The 17,094-nt window shown below is 50.5% G+C and overlaps 6 protein-coding genes across 6 annotated transcripts; 2 read left to right on the forward strand and 4 right to left on the reverse strand.

The window, feature by feature from the left end:
• Nucleotides 1-332: 332 nt before the first annotated feature.
• MRS44_015608 (uncharacterized protein) lies at nt 333-2,953 on the forward strand (the record flags this gene model as incomplete). Its single annotated transcript, XM_046278735.2, has 8 exons — nt 333-1,002; nt 1,053-1,172; nt 1,227-1,308; nt 1,357-1,441; nt 1,955-2,392; nt 2,447-2,667; nt 2,725-2,871; nt 2,932-2,953. 8 exons carry the CDS (start codon nt 333-335, stop codon nt 2,951-2,953), a joined length of 1,785 nt encoding a protein of 594 aa, XP_046130248.2.
• A 314-nt stretch (nt 2,954-3,267) lies between these two features.
• On the reverse strand, nt 3,268-4,705 carry MRS44_015609 (uncharacterized protein; the record flags this gene model as incomplete). The annotated part of the gene is made up of 2 exons (XM_046282145.2): nt 3,268-4,595; nt 4,642-4,705. 2 exons carry the CDS (start codon nt 4,703-4,705, stop codon nt 3,268-3,270), a joined length of 1,392 nt encoding a protein of 463 aa, XP_046130246.2.
• A 2,684-nt stretch (nt 4,706-7,389) lies between these two features.
• Nucleotides 7,390-7,842, reverse strand: MRS44_015610 (uncharacterized protein; the record flags this gene model as incomplete). The annotated part of the gene is made up of 1 exon (XM_046284186.2): nt 7,390-7,842. One exon carries the CDS (start codon nt 7,840-7,842, stop codon nt 7,390-7,392), a length of 453 nt encoding a protein of 150 aa, XP_046130245.2.
• Nucleotides 7,843-8,887: 1,045 nt separating this feature from the next.
• On the forward strand, nt 8,888-9,199 carry MRS44_015611 (uncharacterized protein; the record flags this gene model as incomplete). The annotated part of the gene is made up of 1 exon (XM_065619275.1): nt 8,888-9,199. One exon carries the CDS (start codon nt 8,888-8,890, stop codon nt 9,197-9,199), a length of 312 nt encoding a protein of 103 aa, XP_065475347.1.
• A 428-nt stretch (nt 9,200-9,627) lies between these two features.
• MRS44_015612 (uncharacterized protein) lies at nt 9,628-11,053 on the reverse strand (the record flags this gene model as incomplete). The annotated part of the gene is made up of 2 exons (XM_046272197.2): nt 9,628-9,684; nt 9,734-11,053. The coding sequence occupies 2 exons, from the start codon at nt 11,051-11,053 to the stop codon at nt 9,628-9,630; spliced, it is 1,377 nt and encodes a 458-aa protein (XP_046130243.1).
• Nucleotides 11,054-13,858: 2,805 nt separating this feature from the next.
• MRS44_015613 (uncharacterized protein) lies at nt 13,859-15,386 on the reverse strand (the record flags this gene model as incomplete). The annotated part of the gene is made up of 3 exons (XM_065619276.1): nt 13,859-14,381; nt 14,479-14,935; nt 15,206-15,386. 3 exons carry the CDS (start codon nt 15,384-15,386, stop codon nt 13,859-13,861), a joined length of 1,161 nt encoding a protein of 386 aa, XP_065475348.1.
• Nucleotides 15,387-17,094: the final 1,708 nt, after the last annotated feature.

The following is a 17,094-nucleotide window of genomic DNA, read 5'->3' on the forward strand; positions in this document are numbered from 1 at the left end:
GTATCAAGAAGCTATCTAGTTCGAGACTGACTCGCGCTTATGCGTCTTGACGGGCTTATCCAACCGTCTCCGAGTCTAGGTCTTAAATCCAGGGCCCATGCATATCATATAACTCTGGAGATATGGAAGTTATATATACGCTGACTCGGAAAGCCTAGGGATGTTCATGCTATCTGGGTCTGGTGAACACTTGAGACATTGTATTCTACAATGATGACGTACCTCGAGTTCAACAAAACGACCACCTGCGAAGAGGTGGTTGAAGCATTTGCCGAGAATGTTGTCGGCAAGACGAGCAGGTACAATCCAGAGCAGAGACAAGTTACATGAATATGCTGACATATTCAGTCCTCATCACCGGAGTCTCGCCCAATGGTCTCGGCGAGGCGGTGGCACCGGCTCTTTCAACAAAGAAGCCCGCAAAGTTGATCTTCACGGCGCGATCCATTGCCAAGGCTGAAACCGTTGCCCAAACCATCAAAGAAGGCATGGCCAATCCTCCATTGATCGAGGTTGTGCAGATGGATCTGTCTTCCATCGCTTCCGTGCAAGCTGCAGCCGAGGCTCTTGAACAACACCAGCGCATCGACATCTTGATCAACAATGCTGGAGTCATGGCGTTGCCCAACCGTACCTTGTCTACAGATGGATATGAGATGCATTTTGCAACCAACTTCCTTGGCCATTGGCTCTTTACCAACCTCCTCATATCAAAGTTGACCAACGGTGGACGAGTCGTCAATGTCACGTCTGGAGGGTACATGGTTTGCCCCATCCGATTTCATGATCTCGAATGGGAGGGCGACAAGCCATTGCCGGCAGAGGAAGAGCCAAACATGAACCTGGTGCAGAACTTGGGGCTTGGCTCCCTAGCAAACGCTGGAGAGTACAATGGCATGCTGGCTTATCTGCACTCCAACGCCGCCTCCATGCTCTTTTCCGTTGGGCTGAAGGAAAGATTCGAGAGTAAAGGCGTCACGGCTATCAGCGCAGCCCCAGGAGGTACGTGAGAAAATACTCTATTCGAACTATGGAGACTGACCCTCTGCTAGTCGTTGTGACAGAGTTGCAGAGGCACGTTAACGGATTCCGCAACCCGACCATGGAGTACAAGTCTGCCTCTCAAGGTGCAGCTAGCTTTCTAGTTGCTTCCCTGGATCCTGCTCTTGATGGTAAGCTTTTCATGGCATCGAGTCGTCTCCTTTGAAACCTAACTCGGATCACAGCCCACGGTGGTGTTTATATCGATGATTGCCAGGTCGCCGAGATTGCATCTACCCATGTGCAGGATGTGGAGGTTGCCGATAGGTTGTGGAACGCTGCTGAAAGAATGACTGGCTTTACGTTTTAGAACAGTTTGCGCTGGGTCTCCAGATCTTTGGCCCGGGTCCGCTACCGAGCTGGTAGCAATGGCACAGAAGCTGTTGGTCTTCGGCGACGGGTGAGGCTCTCATAATGCGAAATATATCATGATGGATCGTCACTCGCCTGAACAATAGTTATCTTCATCAACAAGCCCCATGTCTTCTCCCGTAACGAGGCATATTCCCACTCGGTAGCGCAACGTCCATCCCGATTATCGTCCCACCCGTGCAGCCACAAGTGTCAATAGTCGTTCCTTTATACCTCATCCGACGGAGATCTGACCCGAGCCAGCTGATTGATAACCAATCATGAAAATGACTGTGGGAAGCAAACGTCTCATAATCTACGACGCAATAATTATGTAACCCTCACCCCACGCATACAACTGCCGACCCCGCTGCGAGATCGGACTTTGATCTCTTCTTGATAACGCGGCATTTCTCAGTGCAAAGACGTCCTCGGCACTTCAAGACATTGAGCGACTCAGATTCGAGAAAAATGGCATCATCAACTCCGTCCTTGTTGGCCTCCAAGGCTACGGTACTGCGAACCCCTCATGCTGTTGGTTGCGCGACTAACGACCCAGTAGCTAGCCAATGGCATCACAATCCCTCGCGTCCAGTTGGGACTGTACATGATGTCAACCAAGGAGGCTACCGAGGCTGTCCGTCTAGGATTGTTGAGTGGCTACCGAGGCTTTGACTGCGCCCAGATGTACCGCAACGAGCGTCAGGCTGGCAAGGCCATCAGCGACTTCCTCGGTAGCAGCGAGAACACTACTGGCTTGAAGCGCGAGGACATTTTCTACACCTCTAAGCTTGCCAGCTGTGATGAGTCGTATGACGCTGTTCGACGATCCATCAAGGAGTCTGTTGACGAGTCCGGCCTGGGCTACATCGACCTCTTCCTCCTGCACAGTCCCTATGGCGGCAAGCAAGCCAGACTCACCAGCTGGAAGGCCCTCGAGGATGCCATTGACAATGGAGAAATTCGATCGGGCGGTGTCAGCAACTACGGCTCCGCTCATGTAAGTGCTCTCGGCGTATAGTGGTGCTCAAGTTTGATCAATAACAACCACCAGATCGAGGAGCTGATGGCCTCGAACCCTCGCATCCCGCCTGTCATCAACCAGATCGAGGTTCACCCTTTCAACATCCAAAAGGACATCAGGGCCACCTGCGCCAAGCACAACATCACCATCGAGGCCTACGCTCCTCTCGCTCGCGCCATGCGCATGAGTGATCCCACCATCAACGGCCTCGCCAAGAAGTACTCAGTCACACCAGCCCAGATCTTTGTCAAGTAAGAAGAGTTCATTCAAGACACATTATTTCTGCGCTCAGTACTAACATGCCACAGGTGGGGTCTTCAGCACGGTTTCGTCACCCTGCCCAAGAGCACCAAGCAGGCCCGTATGCTTGAGAACGCGAGTGTCGATGGTTTCGAGATCTCGGAAAGTGACATGGCCGTCTTGGATGCTCTCGATGAGCACTTGGTTACGGACTGGTAAGTTACAGCAGATTAATCCCTGTTAGGTTCAAGTGAGCTGTCGCTAACCTTTACTAGGGATCCTACCGATGCTCCGTAAACGTGGAATGATCTCGTGAGATGAGGGTGTCAAAAGTGCTTTTACAGTAAAAGCATCGTGTTACTTGCCTATCAATGACAAACTATTGCACAGATGCAGAGCTTTCGACTTCAGTTGACCTATATCTGCTTGTCCCCAGACAAATGGTGTTCGCACGTGAGAGTGGCTAACGTAGGGTCCATGGTTCTTTCTATTGTCCGGGCTACCTGAAGACTAAGTGAGAAGCATCCGTGAAGCCCTTGAGATAGCCCGTCGGTAAAGGGCCCGCGGCTATCTTTTCAGTCAAATTACCCCCAGGCCATATTGTTCATTGGCTAAGCTGAATCCTTGGGCGTTGTTTGACCTTCCTCGCTGTCACCCTGTGGCTCCGCATCAAACTGTTCGTTGCCTGTCCCCAGCTTCTTGATGACCAGCCAAGCTGGGAACAAAGACAATCCCCAAAGTACAAAGTTGAGATATGTACTACCGACTGTCGCAAAGATGGGCAGAGCGTTAAGTCCGTAACTGAGAGCTTGCCATGCTGACTCCGTTCCTCTCAAAAGCGCCGAAAGTCGAACTGTCTCCTGTGGGCTCGTAGAAATCTGGCCAATGATGAAGAAGGCAAAATTGTAGTTGAGCTGGAAACCAGAAACGAGAAAGATGAAAACGCCAAAGGCGCGGCCGAACCCAGGATCGCTCCAGTCGTAGATTGGCTGCTCCTTGCGGTACTTGGTCACGTTAACGGTCAACCATATCCACCATGCACCCTGCAACGTCATGATGGTGATGTACGCCCATCGAGCGCGCTTCTTGAGGGCGACCTGATTTTGGTCCAGCCAGACGCCGAGCAAGTTGCCGGCAATGACAGCCACGACACCAGACACGAACGAGCCAAGCGCTCTGGCGCGCACGCTGAACCATAGGGCGATGTAGGTGAAGAAGACAGACTCGGAGTACACGCCTTGTCCAATCCATAGGACAAGCAAGAGAAATTCCTTCTTGAGAAAAGTTCGGGTTGTCGCTTTGAACTCTTGCCATGGTTGGTCGAATATTGTCAAGTCGACAGCCTTGCCGTCTGAACGCTGGACTTTGGAAGGGCGATTGAGCAACAAGGCTGCGAAAGGACCCAAAGCCTGAAGAGCGATGAATATAAGGTAAACCTTGTACGAGACCTTTCCAGCTTCGTTCCGGTCCGCATTGAGACCAAGGTTGATAGCGCCACCTAGGATCTGGCCAACTCGTGTCCAAGACAGCCAGTAAGCCACAAGCCGTCCTCTATTCCGCGGCTCAGGATATGAGATTCCAATAGCAGCTTCGGAAGCCCAGAAAATTCCAGCCGAAACACCGCAACACGCCGCGCCAAAGATGACAAGCCACTCGACTCCATACCGATTGTTGAGATAGAGACCGGCGCTATACGGGGCGAAGCCGATGGTACCGATGACAAGAGCGCCTTTGATGCCGACATACTTGACGATTCCGCTGGTAAACCAACAAGATATAATCATCAAGCAGAAGGTGAGGGCATTGCCCGTGTTGATGAGATAAGGCTTCTGAGCGCCGCCCGCGCCCAACGAGTTCATGGCACCCCACAAGCCCGGCGCCGCGAAGCTGCAGATTCCAAGGATGGTTGCATTATAAAACGGTGTGCGATACCATTTCACTGCTTTAGTTAGAATACGGCATCGAGATTTTAGACGCAAACTCACCAGCCTGTTTGGGGGTTTCGGCGGTGCTGGTTTCGCCAGGTGCCTTGATCTCTGAGTCGGACATGGCTGTGCAATCCGGCGATATTCTGTCCGAAATCGATTGAGAGGTTTGAAAAGGTTTCTAAAAATTATGGTCAAGGTGAGCAGTGGTGACTAAATAGGTAGGTCGATTGCGTAGTGTCAATCACACCACTGAACCCCGGCCATGAGAAATATGCCCAGAGCGAACGTGCAACATTGGCACTGGATTGATCATCAATCGCAGCCGAGGTTCACCTAAAGCACCGAAGCCTAAATTGTAAGCTAGAACGAATTGGACTATTACACCCGTTGTGGTGGGTAGTTATTGTGTGCCTAAATCAACGACCCAGGGCCAAGAGTGCTCGGCTTGTGTTCCTGTCATAGAAGACGAGAGGGAAATGTATGTCCTTGCGTCATTTCGGACCAAATCATCGCCATGAATAGCTCAATCAACCGCCCCCGAATCGCTAGCACTCCCACCCGTCGTTCATCATGTTGGCAGGAGAAGATTCAAGAGACCAATGACCCCCATGCCCCATACTAGCACACATCTGCCAGCATTTCTAGATTTTCTTTCTCCAATTTTTAAGTAGACTTGCATGGTTTGGGTACGTTGAAGGGCCGAGAATGGCTTAGTTATCTCTTCATTATTATTATCTGCAATCATGACAACAAACCATCAGTCACAATAGCAAAAGACACAGCTGTCAATACATGACGACATAAAAGCCCAATACCATAAAACACCATAACTTATCATGCCTTCATTTTAAGCGAGGAAGGATTGGCATACTTTTTCTGATCCGGCTTATCCATTATTGTCTTCAATGACGGCCCGACTAACCGTCCTTCCTCATCATCAAAGCCATTGATCCTCTATTAGATCCAATAGTTCCTTCAGCTTAATGTGCTCTTTGTTATAGTTGAAGCCCGGCCCTCGATGGGATAACTAAGCCAGAAGACTGTTCCTTCAGCCACTCCGTATATGCGGCGAGATCGACTAGGAAGGACTCATCAACACCGAGGTTTTCGCCTTTTGACAGCTTATTTGCCAATTCTTTGAGTCCTGTCTGCTCCTTATCGAGATATTTGAGTCGGTCTTCTTGGTTTTACATACGCCTGAACAGGCTATTGTGGAAGTGGACGAGGGAGACCCGAATTTTATCGTCGAGGGCGTCCATAAGGTTGACGAGTAGAAGAGTGATGTCGAAGGGCAGAGGCTCGTGTCTAAGGAGACTCGCGTCTTATCATCGAATCTCGTCAAAATCTCTTGGGGCTCTGCAAAGGAGAGTATTACCCAGGCCGACCTGCAAAGGCGTGACGAATGTCATCAAGTATGGGCATCGACCTTAACCGTCGAAACCCAACTTAACGAGGCGTCTTCTTTCCCAAGCATCGTGCTCGTCAGGTGAAAGATACTCATGGCTAGGATAAATCTCCTGCAATTCCACGCTTTCCCAGAAATACTTCTCACAAACACAGAGAGGGCATAGGCCACGCAATATTTCATTTTCTCACATGTAAACCGAGATGTCGAGATATCGACAAAGCAGACGTCATTCGTCACCACGGACATGCAGCTTTCGACTACCCCTACAGAGCCCGCAGTCGCCAGCCTCTACGCACCAGATGACGTCCCGGACTTTGACGTTGGAAAATTGTCGGTATCCTGGACGCAAGGCAGCTCATTGGGAGTTCTATGAAGGTGGCCCCCGGGGTTGATGGCTCGCCGAACGGGTTCTTAGCTTCCGAGAGCTGAAGGTGCGGTCGCTTAAGATAGTACCTGCACAGCCTCGCTAGATCCCAGTGCTTCAACAAGCCAAACTGTGGTCTGCTCAAGGGCTGACAAAACAAGGCGGGTATCCCGTCGGTATTCACTCCCAAAGCACGCGGTATCACCACGTCGCAGGTTCCCCGTCTGTCAAGACCCCTGAAACGCGGTTGGAGAGCGGGCTGGGCGAATTCGCGTATTGTAAGCCAAAGCTCGATGGGGAGCTTATTGCGGCCCTCCTTCGAGGTGATGTGTCGTGGAGAAAGGCGGACTAGGAAATCAACATAGGCAACGCCCATGGAATTTCGGTCGAGCATCAAGACAGGTGGTCGCCCTATGAGCTGGTCGAGTATGTCGAGAGTGACAGGAATCATGGTGCCAGGTTATTGGTGGTTGTCTTGAGACAGGTGTGAGCCGAGAAAGAGAGGGGGAGAGACTGTGTGTGTGTGTGTGTGTGTGTGTGTGTGTGTGTGTCCGTGTGGAATAAAATAAACTGGATCGAAATACGGACTCTCAAGAGCCATTATGGAGCCACAGAATCGGTCTGTTACTCCGTGAACAAAGAAAAATCCCGCTGTCTTGCTCTTGATGCAAAGCGAAAGTTTATGAAGACTAAGCCTTGACATTACACTTTCCCGATGCCAAGGGGGAAGGACCTGACAGTCTCAACGCTGTAGTTATGAAGTTTATAAACCAACAGTGTATGAAAACATCAATTAGGATCTATGATTAGTTGCGAGGAGAAGGCATTGAGCAGGTAGAGAGTTAAAATTCATGAGGCGTAGATAAGGACCCAATGAATTCAAGGTGAGCTATAGGTTTATAGTTGCTTCAAGGATAAAAGACCCGGTTGATGAGTAACTAAATTTTCTCATGCACCTCTCAAAGCTATCTGTTGCTAATAACTCGACTAAACCGATGCCTATTTCCCCATCCTCGCATAGGTACCCCGTCCATCAGACGACCTCGATGACACACTCTCCTTCTCCACAAGGCCTTTCGAACCCTTCACAGTACGAGTCGAAGGTTTCCCTATCCACATCAAATGCCGAATCTCCAGTTCTGTCGGCCAAATCCTGTCCGTCTCTCTGGGCCTTTCGCGAGGTGATGCGTTTCCAGAGAAGTTCTTTATCAGCATCCAAGAAAACCAGAACCCATCGGCCGCCGAACTTTTCTATAACGGCCTTGAATTCGTCTCTATACTGTTTGTTCCAGAAAGATAGATCGAGTACAATGTCTCTCGTTTTCTCCTCAAGCTGATACTTCAGCTCGGTGATCAAGATTTCTTGTGCTTCGGTCTGATATTCTTGGTACTTTTCTCGAGCGTAGTCGATGGCGTAAAGCCCATGAGTCTTGAAGATGATTTCATCGACAGAGAGCCTTATAAAGTTAGGGAAACGATCAATCATTTGTTTCGCTAAAGTTGACTTTCCGGCGCCTGATAGTCATGGAGATTAGCAGACATGACCGGTATGACAGGCAACCGATGTCCTCACCCGAGATTCCGCAAGTCATCACAACGAGTGGGCTGCAATTATCTTCCGTACGAATCAGCTTATCCAGTACCTGGGGTGTTGAGTGAGTAGAACTTCTATCAAGATATTTCCACGGGTCTGACCGGACGAAGATCAAACGGCTGGGCCGCCATTCTTGGACAAAGATGTTTAGGTTCAGGAAGTATGAGGCGAAGCGATTAAGGGCAGGCAGTTACTACACCAGTTACGTCCTCCCTTCTCTTAGAGACATGAAATGTGATGGAAAACGCAAACACTGATGCGGGCGGTCGCGTTCTGCCTGTTAAACCCTGGGTGAGGCAGGCTCTGAGTCACGGTTTGAGCTCCGAACCTGGATGAAGAGTCATTGCTGTTCTGTCAGCCATGGTGCCGATCAGGAACAGCAGGCACCAGAGCCCACGAAGACACGGATTCGATACGGTACAGTAGCAAATCCAATGTCTCCCTTTATTCACGGGATTACCCGCCATTGGCAAGCTCTTCAGAGGTCAAGCGAGGATGCCGCATCAAAGGCCCTTCCCGAGACGTCCGATTCGGCAGTTCTCACAACACTGCAATGAACCTTTGGCGGCGTCCAATCATCATTCACGCTATTCAATCGGAGGGTTACAATCCTTTCAAATGCTAAACCGTGAGTTGCTGAATGCAGCTGAAGGAGGGTAGCTTACCCCGCGTTCTGACGTTGATGGCTACCCGGCGGTTGAAGATGGCTCCCCTCTTGTCCTCAAATAGGAAACCCGGGTGAAGAGCAGAGATGACAAACAACCTTCTCCTCATTTACAAATGACGAAAGGTCACGAGGTTGAAGTGGTCGAGTTGTGATAAAGATGCGGGATCCCCTCACTTGTCAAAGTGACGTTAGAAGTCTTTGATCATCAACATAGCTTCAACTACTCGGCATTCCATCACCAGAATCACGCTACATCCTCAGCAAAGAAATATGGCACCATCAAAGGCATCGGAACGAGCCAAGGCCAAGCTCCAGGCTGTGCTCGACAACCCCAACAGAAACGACGCCAGCGGTAGACGCCTCCCATCCATACCAGACAAACAAGGACTGACGTGTGCATCAACAGGCTACAAGCAGAGAGTCATGGCGACTAAGAATCCCATGGGATCCGGCGACGTCAATATGGTTACTCGACGAGACAGCAACACCCGACGCATGAGCACTACGAGCGAGGGCTCGGCAGGCGAGGTTCAACGAAGATGGAGCATGGTCAAGAATTGGATCAATCGCCCTGCCTATTAAGACAAACACAATTACATGATTCTAGTGGCAGAATGGGATGGCCAAGATTGTACATTCTATCCCTATCAGTCGGAACAGTGCTTGAAGCTATCATTTTGGGAGTAATACCTGGTGCGCTCTGGGACAGGATCCAATTGTTCAACTACACATAGTCCGTTACATTTACTAATAACGACTTTCTTATCAATTCACTGTTTACGACCCAATTATAGCATGAATTCCAATATCCTGACATGGCGATCTGTTGTCTGTTGCTGCGCATCACGTTTTGGCCGCGCCGATGTTGAAATAGTAAACATGTCTTTCTTGTAAACATTATTAGCCAAGCCTCTAATCATAGCTGGCTGGGGCCTATTAAAGCCCTCTCTCTGATCTACTTCTAAATATTACGAAACAGTGCAATTGCCTACCACACATACGCCTCCCTTCTAACTAGAACGACAGGTGAATGGGGCGTGAGCAGAGCCATCGGACGTGATTTTGATCTGTGTCAAGATTAGCATTGAGAAGTGCAGTTGGAAGCGGGTTACTTACAATATCCTCAATCGTAGCATACGTTCCGGCGACAAGAGTGACAGCACCGATAACGAAGGCAAGAATGCTACCGAGACTCATATAGATGTTCTTCTTGGAATACCACTTGCCCTCGCGGAGCAACATGAACCACATGACGGCTGGGATCCAGAACGAAAAACCGGACACGAAGAGAGCCGATGCGAGGGAGAGAAGGTCAGAAAAGATGGGGATAGCCTCAGCGATGATCCAAGCGACGATGGTGAAGATGGTGACCAGCACGATCCAACTAGCCCAACCCTTGGGGGTGTTGATGTATCGGAGAATCGAGTCCTTGAACATTCGTCCGTGGATATATCGCAGAGCAACGGTCGAGTTAATCGAACCCGAAATGAAGATGACGGGCAAGGCGACTCCGAAAGCGATCTTCGAAATAAGAGGGCCGGCCGAAAGAAGCGCAGGCGATTGAACCGAGGGGCCGATGAAGGCGTAGCAGAGCGCTCCGGTCAGGGTGTAGATGCAGATCTGTATAAAGCAGGACGCGTAGATGGACTTCATGTAGTCGGTGGGCGTGTGCATCTCGTCCATGAAAGAGAATTGACCAATGGCAAAGCTGAAGGCGAAAATGATGTTGCTCACGGCGACGAAAGCCTCGGAGAAGCTAAGATCCTCCTTGGGCCAGGCTGACCACCCCACCCCAGAGAGGCCACCGGGTGAGTCGTTGGCTTGGATACCGGTCGCGATAACGGTGATACCAATGGCGGCGATAATAGAGACGAAATCGATGTAACCAAGGATCGCGACCTCGGTGAAGCTGGGAGGAATGGCGAGGATCAGAAGGACGATAGCTGAGACGGCCGAGAAGACGATGGAACAGACGCGACCGTCGGCGATGTCGATCAGGGCAATGCTACCAGTCAGAGCGTGAGAACCGACAACCATGACAAGCTCGAGAACCAGGGCAGCACCGAAAACCTCGTAGCCGAAGCGACCAAACAAGAGTCGTCCGGCATCGGCATAATGCGACACATTGGGATACCGAAGCTTGACCTGGCCGACGATATAACTGGTGAAGATGGACACGAGGCCGAGCGAGATGGTCAAGAAGACACCGGGGAACATTCCGAGCGTGTGGTAGGCGCCTGGCAGACTGAGGGCACCGAGGGCGACAGCCTCGACGATGGTGACGATGGCCAATCGCTTCCAGCCCAGACGATGGAAGTGGGCATTTCCTTGGGCCGCGAGCTGCTTGTGTTGCGAGACTTCGACGTCGTCGGGAGCATTTCCGACAAGATTGTCGTCAATCATATTGGATACGGGCTTAGATTTGTCGTTTGTCATCTTGATCGAGTATTGATGATGGTGATGAGTGTGGGTGGGAGGAAAGATGGAGATCAAGAGGTTGAGAGGAGGCACTTGAAGGCAGGCACCCTCTACTTAAGAGATAAATAGGAGGAACGATCGACGCCGAAACAAACTCAACGACCCCAGAGAGAGATTTTATCTAGAATTAAAGTACGATCATGCAGCGGGTGGCGGTTAGAGCTGCTTTTCGACGGTTGATCGGCCGGGTTCACGACACGACACGACACGACAAAACAAAGGGCGCGTGGTCGGGGAACCCGGGCTCCACACGGACGACGATGAAAAACGTAACGGAGTCAACTCGGAGTCGGGGGTGTCATTGCATCTCCATGGGGTCATGTCCTTCCTGGGGGATGCCCTGTCCTTTGATGAGGGTCTCTTTTATCCATTCAAACTCGTAATTGTCAGTATCCAACCGTCCAGACCAGTTATCGAACAGCTGAAATTACCGGTATCGCCTCTTCGTAAACCAATACCGCACGTGTCGTTACCCGTCCCGAAATTCTCGCAAAAGGCCCGAAGGCGTTCAAGAGCCGCATCGGCGTGGCGTAGCGTATGGAACATTCTCAGCATGGCGCTTGACCACAAGGCGTAAAGCGCTAGAAGCTCGTCCGTCAGAGTTTTTGCATCCGCTTGACTAGGGTCTTATTGCCGGTCTGCCTTTTTTTACGTCGTCGAAACTGCCGGATTGGCCAAGAGTCATGTGCCCTACGGGTCTGGTTTTTAATGGAAATTCATTGAGACGCTCGCGGTGGATCTGATCATGTCATGTTTTCCTAACAGGAATTCAAGGGTGCACCTTTTTTCGCTCCGCTCACCGGCCCCAGATGATTGCCAGGCAGCGACATTACTCTGTTTCGAGATTGAGATCAAATGGATCGATGAGGCAGAAATCAGGTCTGTTGTACAAACTTTGACAAAATAAAAGGCGTTGAATCTGCTGTTGTTATGACCGTTGGCTGTCATGTCGGCTAAGCGGCAGGCCGACATCTCGTGAGCGACGGTCCGTCCGAAAAAGCACCTCACAAGATTTCGTGCCTGGGGAGAGAAACTTTGTTCCCCAACAATCGCTTATCTGTGGGGTTTATAGAATGAATTTGCTAATGCGAATGAGTCTGATAACTGGGTCATTTGACTGATCTCTGGGGACATCAGGAGACGCCTTTACGTGATAGTTATTGGCCTCGTGCTCTGATCTGTCCTCTCTATATAGAAAATGCCTCGTTCCGAAGCCCGTTACTCTACACAATTCATCACCATTTACTCTCGTGACCGGGTTAAACGGCTTTCCTAACAATGTCAATGGTTCTGGCCATCATCTCGTCTCGCGTGACAGAGTAACGCACGCACCCAGCGCAGAGACCTCAATGTCGAAGCGCAGGGTTAGTTATTAATCTCTTATTCGGGTTTCTATTACATACAGTCGTCAATTCGTGGTCTTTCGTCTGGGGAGATGCTCCAAACTCACACTCATGAGTGCTGGCCCACCTCCTAGACGATGTTGAGAAAGCGACTGGCATCTGAACTACAGTCAATAGCCAAACGAGACGCGCCTATACATCCGCTTACTCTTTTAAAAATAGAGTATTCAGCGCATCATAATAATATAGAATCATATCTTGGCGATCTATGACAGTTTCGATTCGTCTAACAACAGCCCATTAGCTACGAGCTACTCCCTTTCATCTAGTAGCCAACATCATCTATGAAGATATATGAGCGAGCCTAACAGCACGTGCACCTCTTGTGAGAGTTCTCCGGCATTTAAGGATGAAAAATCCCTTTCAAGGCTGTTATTTTACGCGATGGTGAGGTTTAAAGATGATTGTTATGGCTCTGAAGTCTCCGCACCTTTCTAGTTCAACTAAAGATGCCATTGAGTACAAACCAGATCAGGATTTGCCCCTTTGGCATCAGAATCAAATAGAGGCTAGATTTACAGAAGTATGTAGCATGCCGGTGGTATGCAAGCTCGAGAAAATCCCCCTCCGCCAACCTTTGTTCTTCAGAGAGGTGGTCTTGGACGCCAGTGGGCGAGGCACTAGCCCAGCTTCTGGGTCCTGTGGCAAAAAGATACAAGGGACTATTGCATGGTTTAGGTAGTTCTTTAGGATATAGCCCGCTAAATCGCGAGAATGTCATGATTCTAAAGTGGATATAGGAGCTTGGCCGTTTCTAAGATGGTTACTAAGGTTAGTCCTGGATTGGCCCAGCGAACCATTGGAGGTGAATATATTCTTTCATGACGCGTATCCTACAGCTATCTTTTATATCAGGTGGAGCAGGCTCAAATACATTCCCGTCTGCCTCTCAAAATACGCGAAATCTCTTATCTTCCAACCCTAGATAGTTCTATGTTATCCAAGAAGCTGATTTGGCAAGCAAGCAGGGAAACTAGTGTGTCTTGGCAGGGGAAGCCCTAGGCATGGGAAATCAGGCCACTTCATCCAAACTACAACCGATAAGGGAAGTTAATCTGCCACCACAGTATGAGATAACCAGTCGGCTAAGTTGATGGCTTGGCGCTGCTAACCCATACAGGATACTCAACTTACCACGGAGAGATCCGCTCAGGAGAAGGACATGAATAGGACATTAGGAATGCACTCTTTTGATACGAAGGGAAAGTGAATCGCCAACCAGACAGAGCAGCGTGGAGAGGCGCATTGGCGAACTTGGGTCGAGCCAGTTCAGAATGCTTTCCCAAGGACATAAATTTCTCGCAAGAACCCAATTATATAGATATTAATCGCACTTTTATCATTCAAACCCAACGCATCCTTATACACCCAACCTAACTTCGGGCTCCTTGCTCTCAAATTTCAACTCGCTCGACGTTCGAGGTTCCGACACACTATGCTTGGAAGGACTCTCATAAGCCACATCCACATTCGTCGTCCGCATAATGCCGTTGTATGTCATGATCTCCTCTTCAGATCCATTCGGTGATACACTCCGGATCTCAGTATGATGGGCTCGTGACCCCCGAAGGTCCTTCAACCGAATGTCGCCCGGTCCATCGTAGTTAACTGACCGCATTCCATTGGTTCCCCGAGTGGCACTGCCATACGTGTTTCCGTAAGGAGCGCTGGTTGTCTTTCTCGAACTTCCGCCGAATAGCTTGGGGAACCATCGTCGGAAGAGACCCCGGAGGGCAGGTATCGAGGCACAGATAATGGCAAGGTTCGTTTCGACGATGGACCATACGGGTGAGATACTATAGGTTGTATCTTCTTCGGGGCCGTGGGTTCTAAGGAGGAGATCGTAAATGCCCACAACACGGATGATACCGACGATGGCCACACTAGAAAGGGTTAGTCCGATCTTCCAGAGAATGATACTTTGAGAAGGGGGAGACGCGGAAGAAGGAATCAGCCCGAAAACAAGCAAAGCCAACTTACACAGAACCCATAACAAACACTCCAATAACCGCAAATTTCGCTGCCCAGGGCATCGTGAGGCCCAGGAAGATCCAAAAAGGCAGCGCAAGCACCAAGAAGTCGGTAAGGATCGTGATGCAAGACGCAATAACGTGGAAAGAGTTGTGAATGCACTTCGTGTCAGGGTCCTCTCGTAGCGAAAAATCCCAGTTTGCTGCCAGTGGAATACACTGGAACAGAGCTGTGAAGAAGATGGCGACGGCGTGAAGCACGTTGAAGATGTTCAGGGCGTGAATCGCATATCGCACCGACCGCTTGTGACCACCGAGGCGGAGGAGGAAAACGAGGATCGAGGCTTTGACGAGGGCGAGGACTGGGTTGTAGAACATTTGGACGAGAAAGTTCCACCAGTATCCAGCCCTTGGGTCGAAGTCGGGGACGTCTTTTTTGTGCCATCCCCAATAGTTGAGCTTCATGACTATAGATCGGTCAGTATATCTATCAGCAGATATCTTGGGGCTTCAACTTGCACATGAACAGAGGTCCAACCATCAACAAAGCAAAAAGCTGCCAAGACCTGTCAGTGGCGTGTTGGGACGATAATTTGGTCAACCCTGCCGTAAGGGCTTGCCCAAGGCGTGGCTGAGTGAGAGCAAGGACTTACGAGAGCAGCCAACACGAGGTAATCATCTTGAAACCGTTGGATTAGCTGTTGGTCGACGAAATCGTTGAACATGCTCAAACTTACCAAGGCCAACCAGCCGCATGGTCACACGGATATACATCCGCATCGCCACGATTATGATGGCCAGAGATGGGAAAAGAAACATTACCACAAGACCCTTCTCCTGCAGAGGAGGCGTGGGAATCTTCATCACATCTGGATATGGCGGAGGCCCTGAACGAGCCCAAAGCAGAGATGAATCCATCGTGAGTGTCTGAAAAACATGCAAAAAAGAAAAGAGCGACGTTGAAAAGATTCTCCCAGAGTCACGGATACCCGAGCGGCCCAAGGGGACAGCTTACCGAGCGATCGTCGTCCAGTGCCGGGGGGGACACCGCTGATCCGGAAGCGTGAAAGAGATGCAGGTAATGTAAACGGATGGATCCTTTGGGATCCAGTCAAGTCTTATGTAAAGCCAACAATGATAAGGGGCTGGAAGTTGCCGAGTCCACGCGAGCAAAGCAGGACACCTGCAGTCTGACAGGTTTCTCGTCGAACTCAACCAAAAAGCAACAGAGTTCGTGGGAAGGGGGAGTCGCCATGTGGCATTCCCTCGTGGATGCTGCCTAATGAACCCATGGGCGGCCGACAGCTGAGCAACCATCTCTTCCAACGTTCCTGGTTCCTGGTAACACGCTTGATACTGAAGCGGCAAGTGATCACCGGGGCTCTCTCGAGTCCCCCTTCAACAAAAGCCTTCCGGTTCTAGAATAAAGGCAATTGCGCACAAGTCCCGGTATGCCAGCCAGTTACAGTATGGATCAGAGAATGGCGGCATCCTTCAAGGAAGAGCCGGGGTCTTCACGCCACAGAGCGTTTTGAACCCAGCCATTGCATAAATGGCGTCTGCCATGCTTTAGCAGATGCAGTACGAGATTGTTGATTGTCGAATGGGGAAAGATTTGGATGATCGGGACGTTGCAAGCCTCTTTGACGCCCAAGCGAGCCAACTACTGCACCCGAGCGCCTGTTGAAAGATGATTGACAGCTGCTCGAGCCAACAGACGATGATCAATGATGCCACTTAATTAGAAATCCTACTCTAGATCTCGAGTCGTATTCATCTAGAATCATCAAACTGTCGTTGAAAAAGGGTTCCCTGTCCTTCTTCTTTTCTGCTGGCGGATCCCTCGGTTGGACTGACGTCTTTAAAACAGACTTTGCGCTACGGCTCGCGGGCCTCTCCCCCAACAGCCAAGATCTGCATCAGCGCGATTTTTCGCCTTGACCCTTGGTTTCGGGGAAACAGTCCCGCCCAATATGCACCTTCGGGGGGTTGACACGCCGGAGCCAAACCTATTCCAATGAGCTTACGAGATCTTTGCTCGCTACCCCGGAATTCCAAGACATCTCTGCCGGGGTGAGGGGCCAATAAGCGGGAGAATGCCGTCCTGGCGAGCGATTTCAGCCTTGGCCGCCAGCAACTCTCCCTGTCGATGGGCTGCGCCGTCTCAGCTAGAGAACTCCCCGTAGATCACTGCTCCTCCTGGGTTGGCAATATCACTCGAGCCAGTCGAGGGCTCTGATTAAGTTTCTCGCTTGACAGCACGTCCGACGGTAACAAAGTTTGTCGGTACAAATGTCCCAGCATCGCAGTTGATCCGATCGACTCTCTTCCCGCTCCAATTGATGCCCTTCCCGCCCTGTCAGTGTCAGAGCTGCTACGTAGCATCCGCTGTCCGCGGCAAGTGGACTTGGATTAACCTTGTAACCCGGAGGGGGATCTAAGCCAAGACGATGCACTCCACCTGTAGATCCTTCGTGCGGTCCCGAAAGTGCATGAGGAAATGGCGCGTCCAAAGCTGCGTGCGTGTCCAGCTGCAAAAGGTCGACAGACGGGATTCTGTAATCCCGATCCCACCTTTAATTCCGCTTCAAGCTTGGCCGTCTCTCCTGCATCCAGCATGGATCTG

The sequence above is a fragment of the Fusarium solani genome (genome assembly GCF_023522795.1).
Source record: "Fusarium solani strain SB1 chromosome Unknown bctg00000011, whole genome shotgun sequence".
NCBI lineage: Eukaryota > Fungi > Ascomycota > Sordariomycetes > Hypocreales > Nectriaceae > Fusarium > Fusarium solani.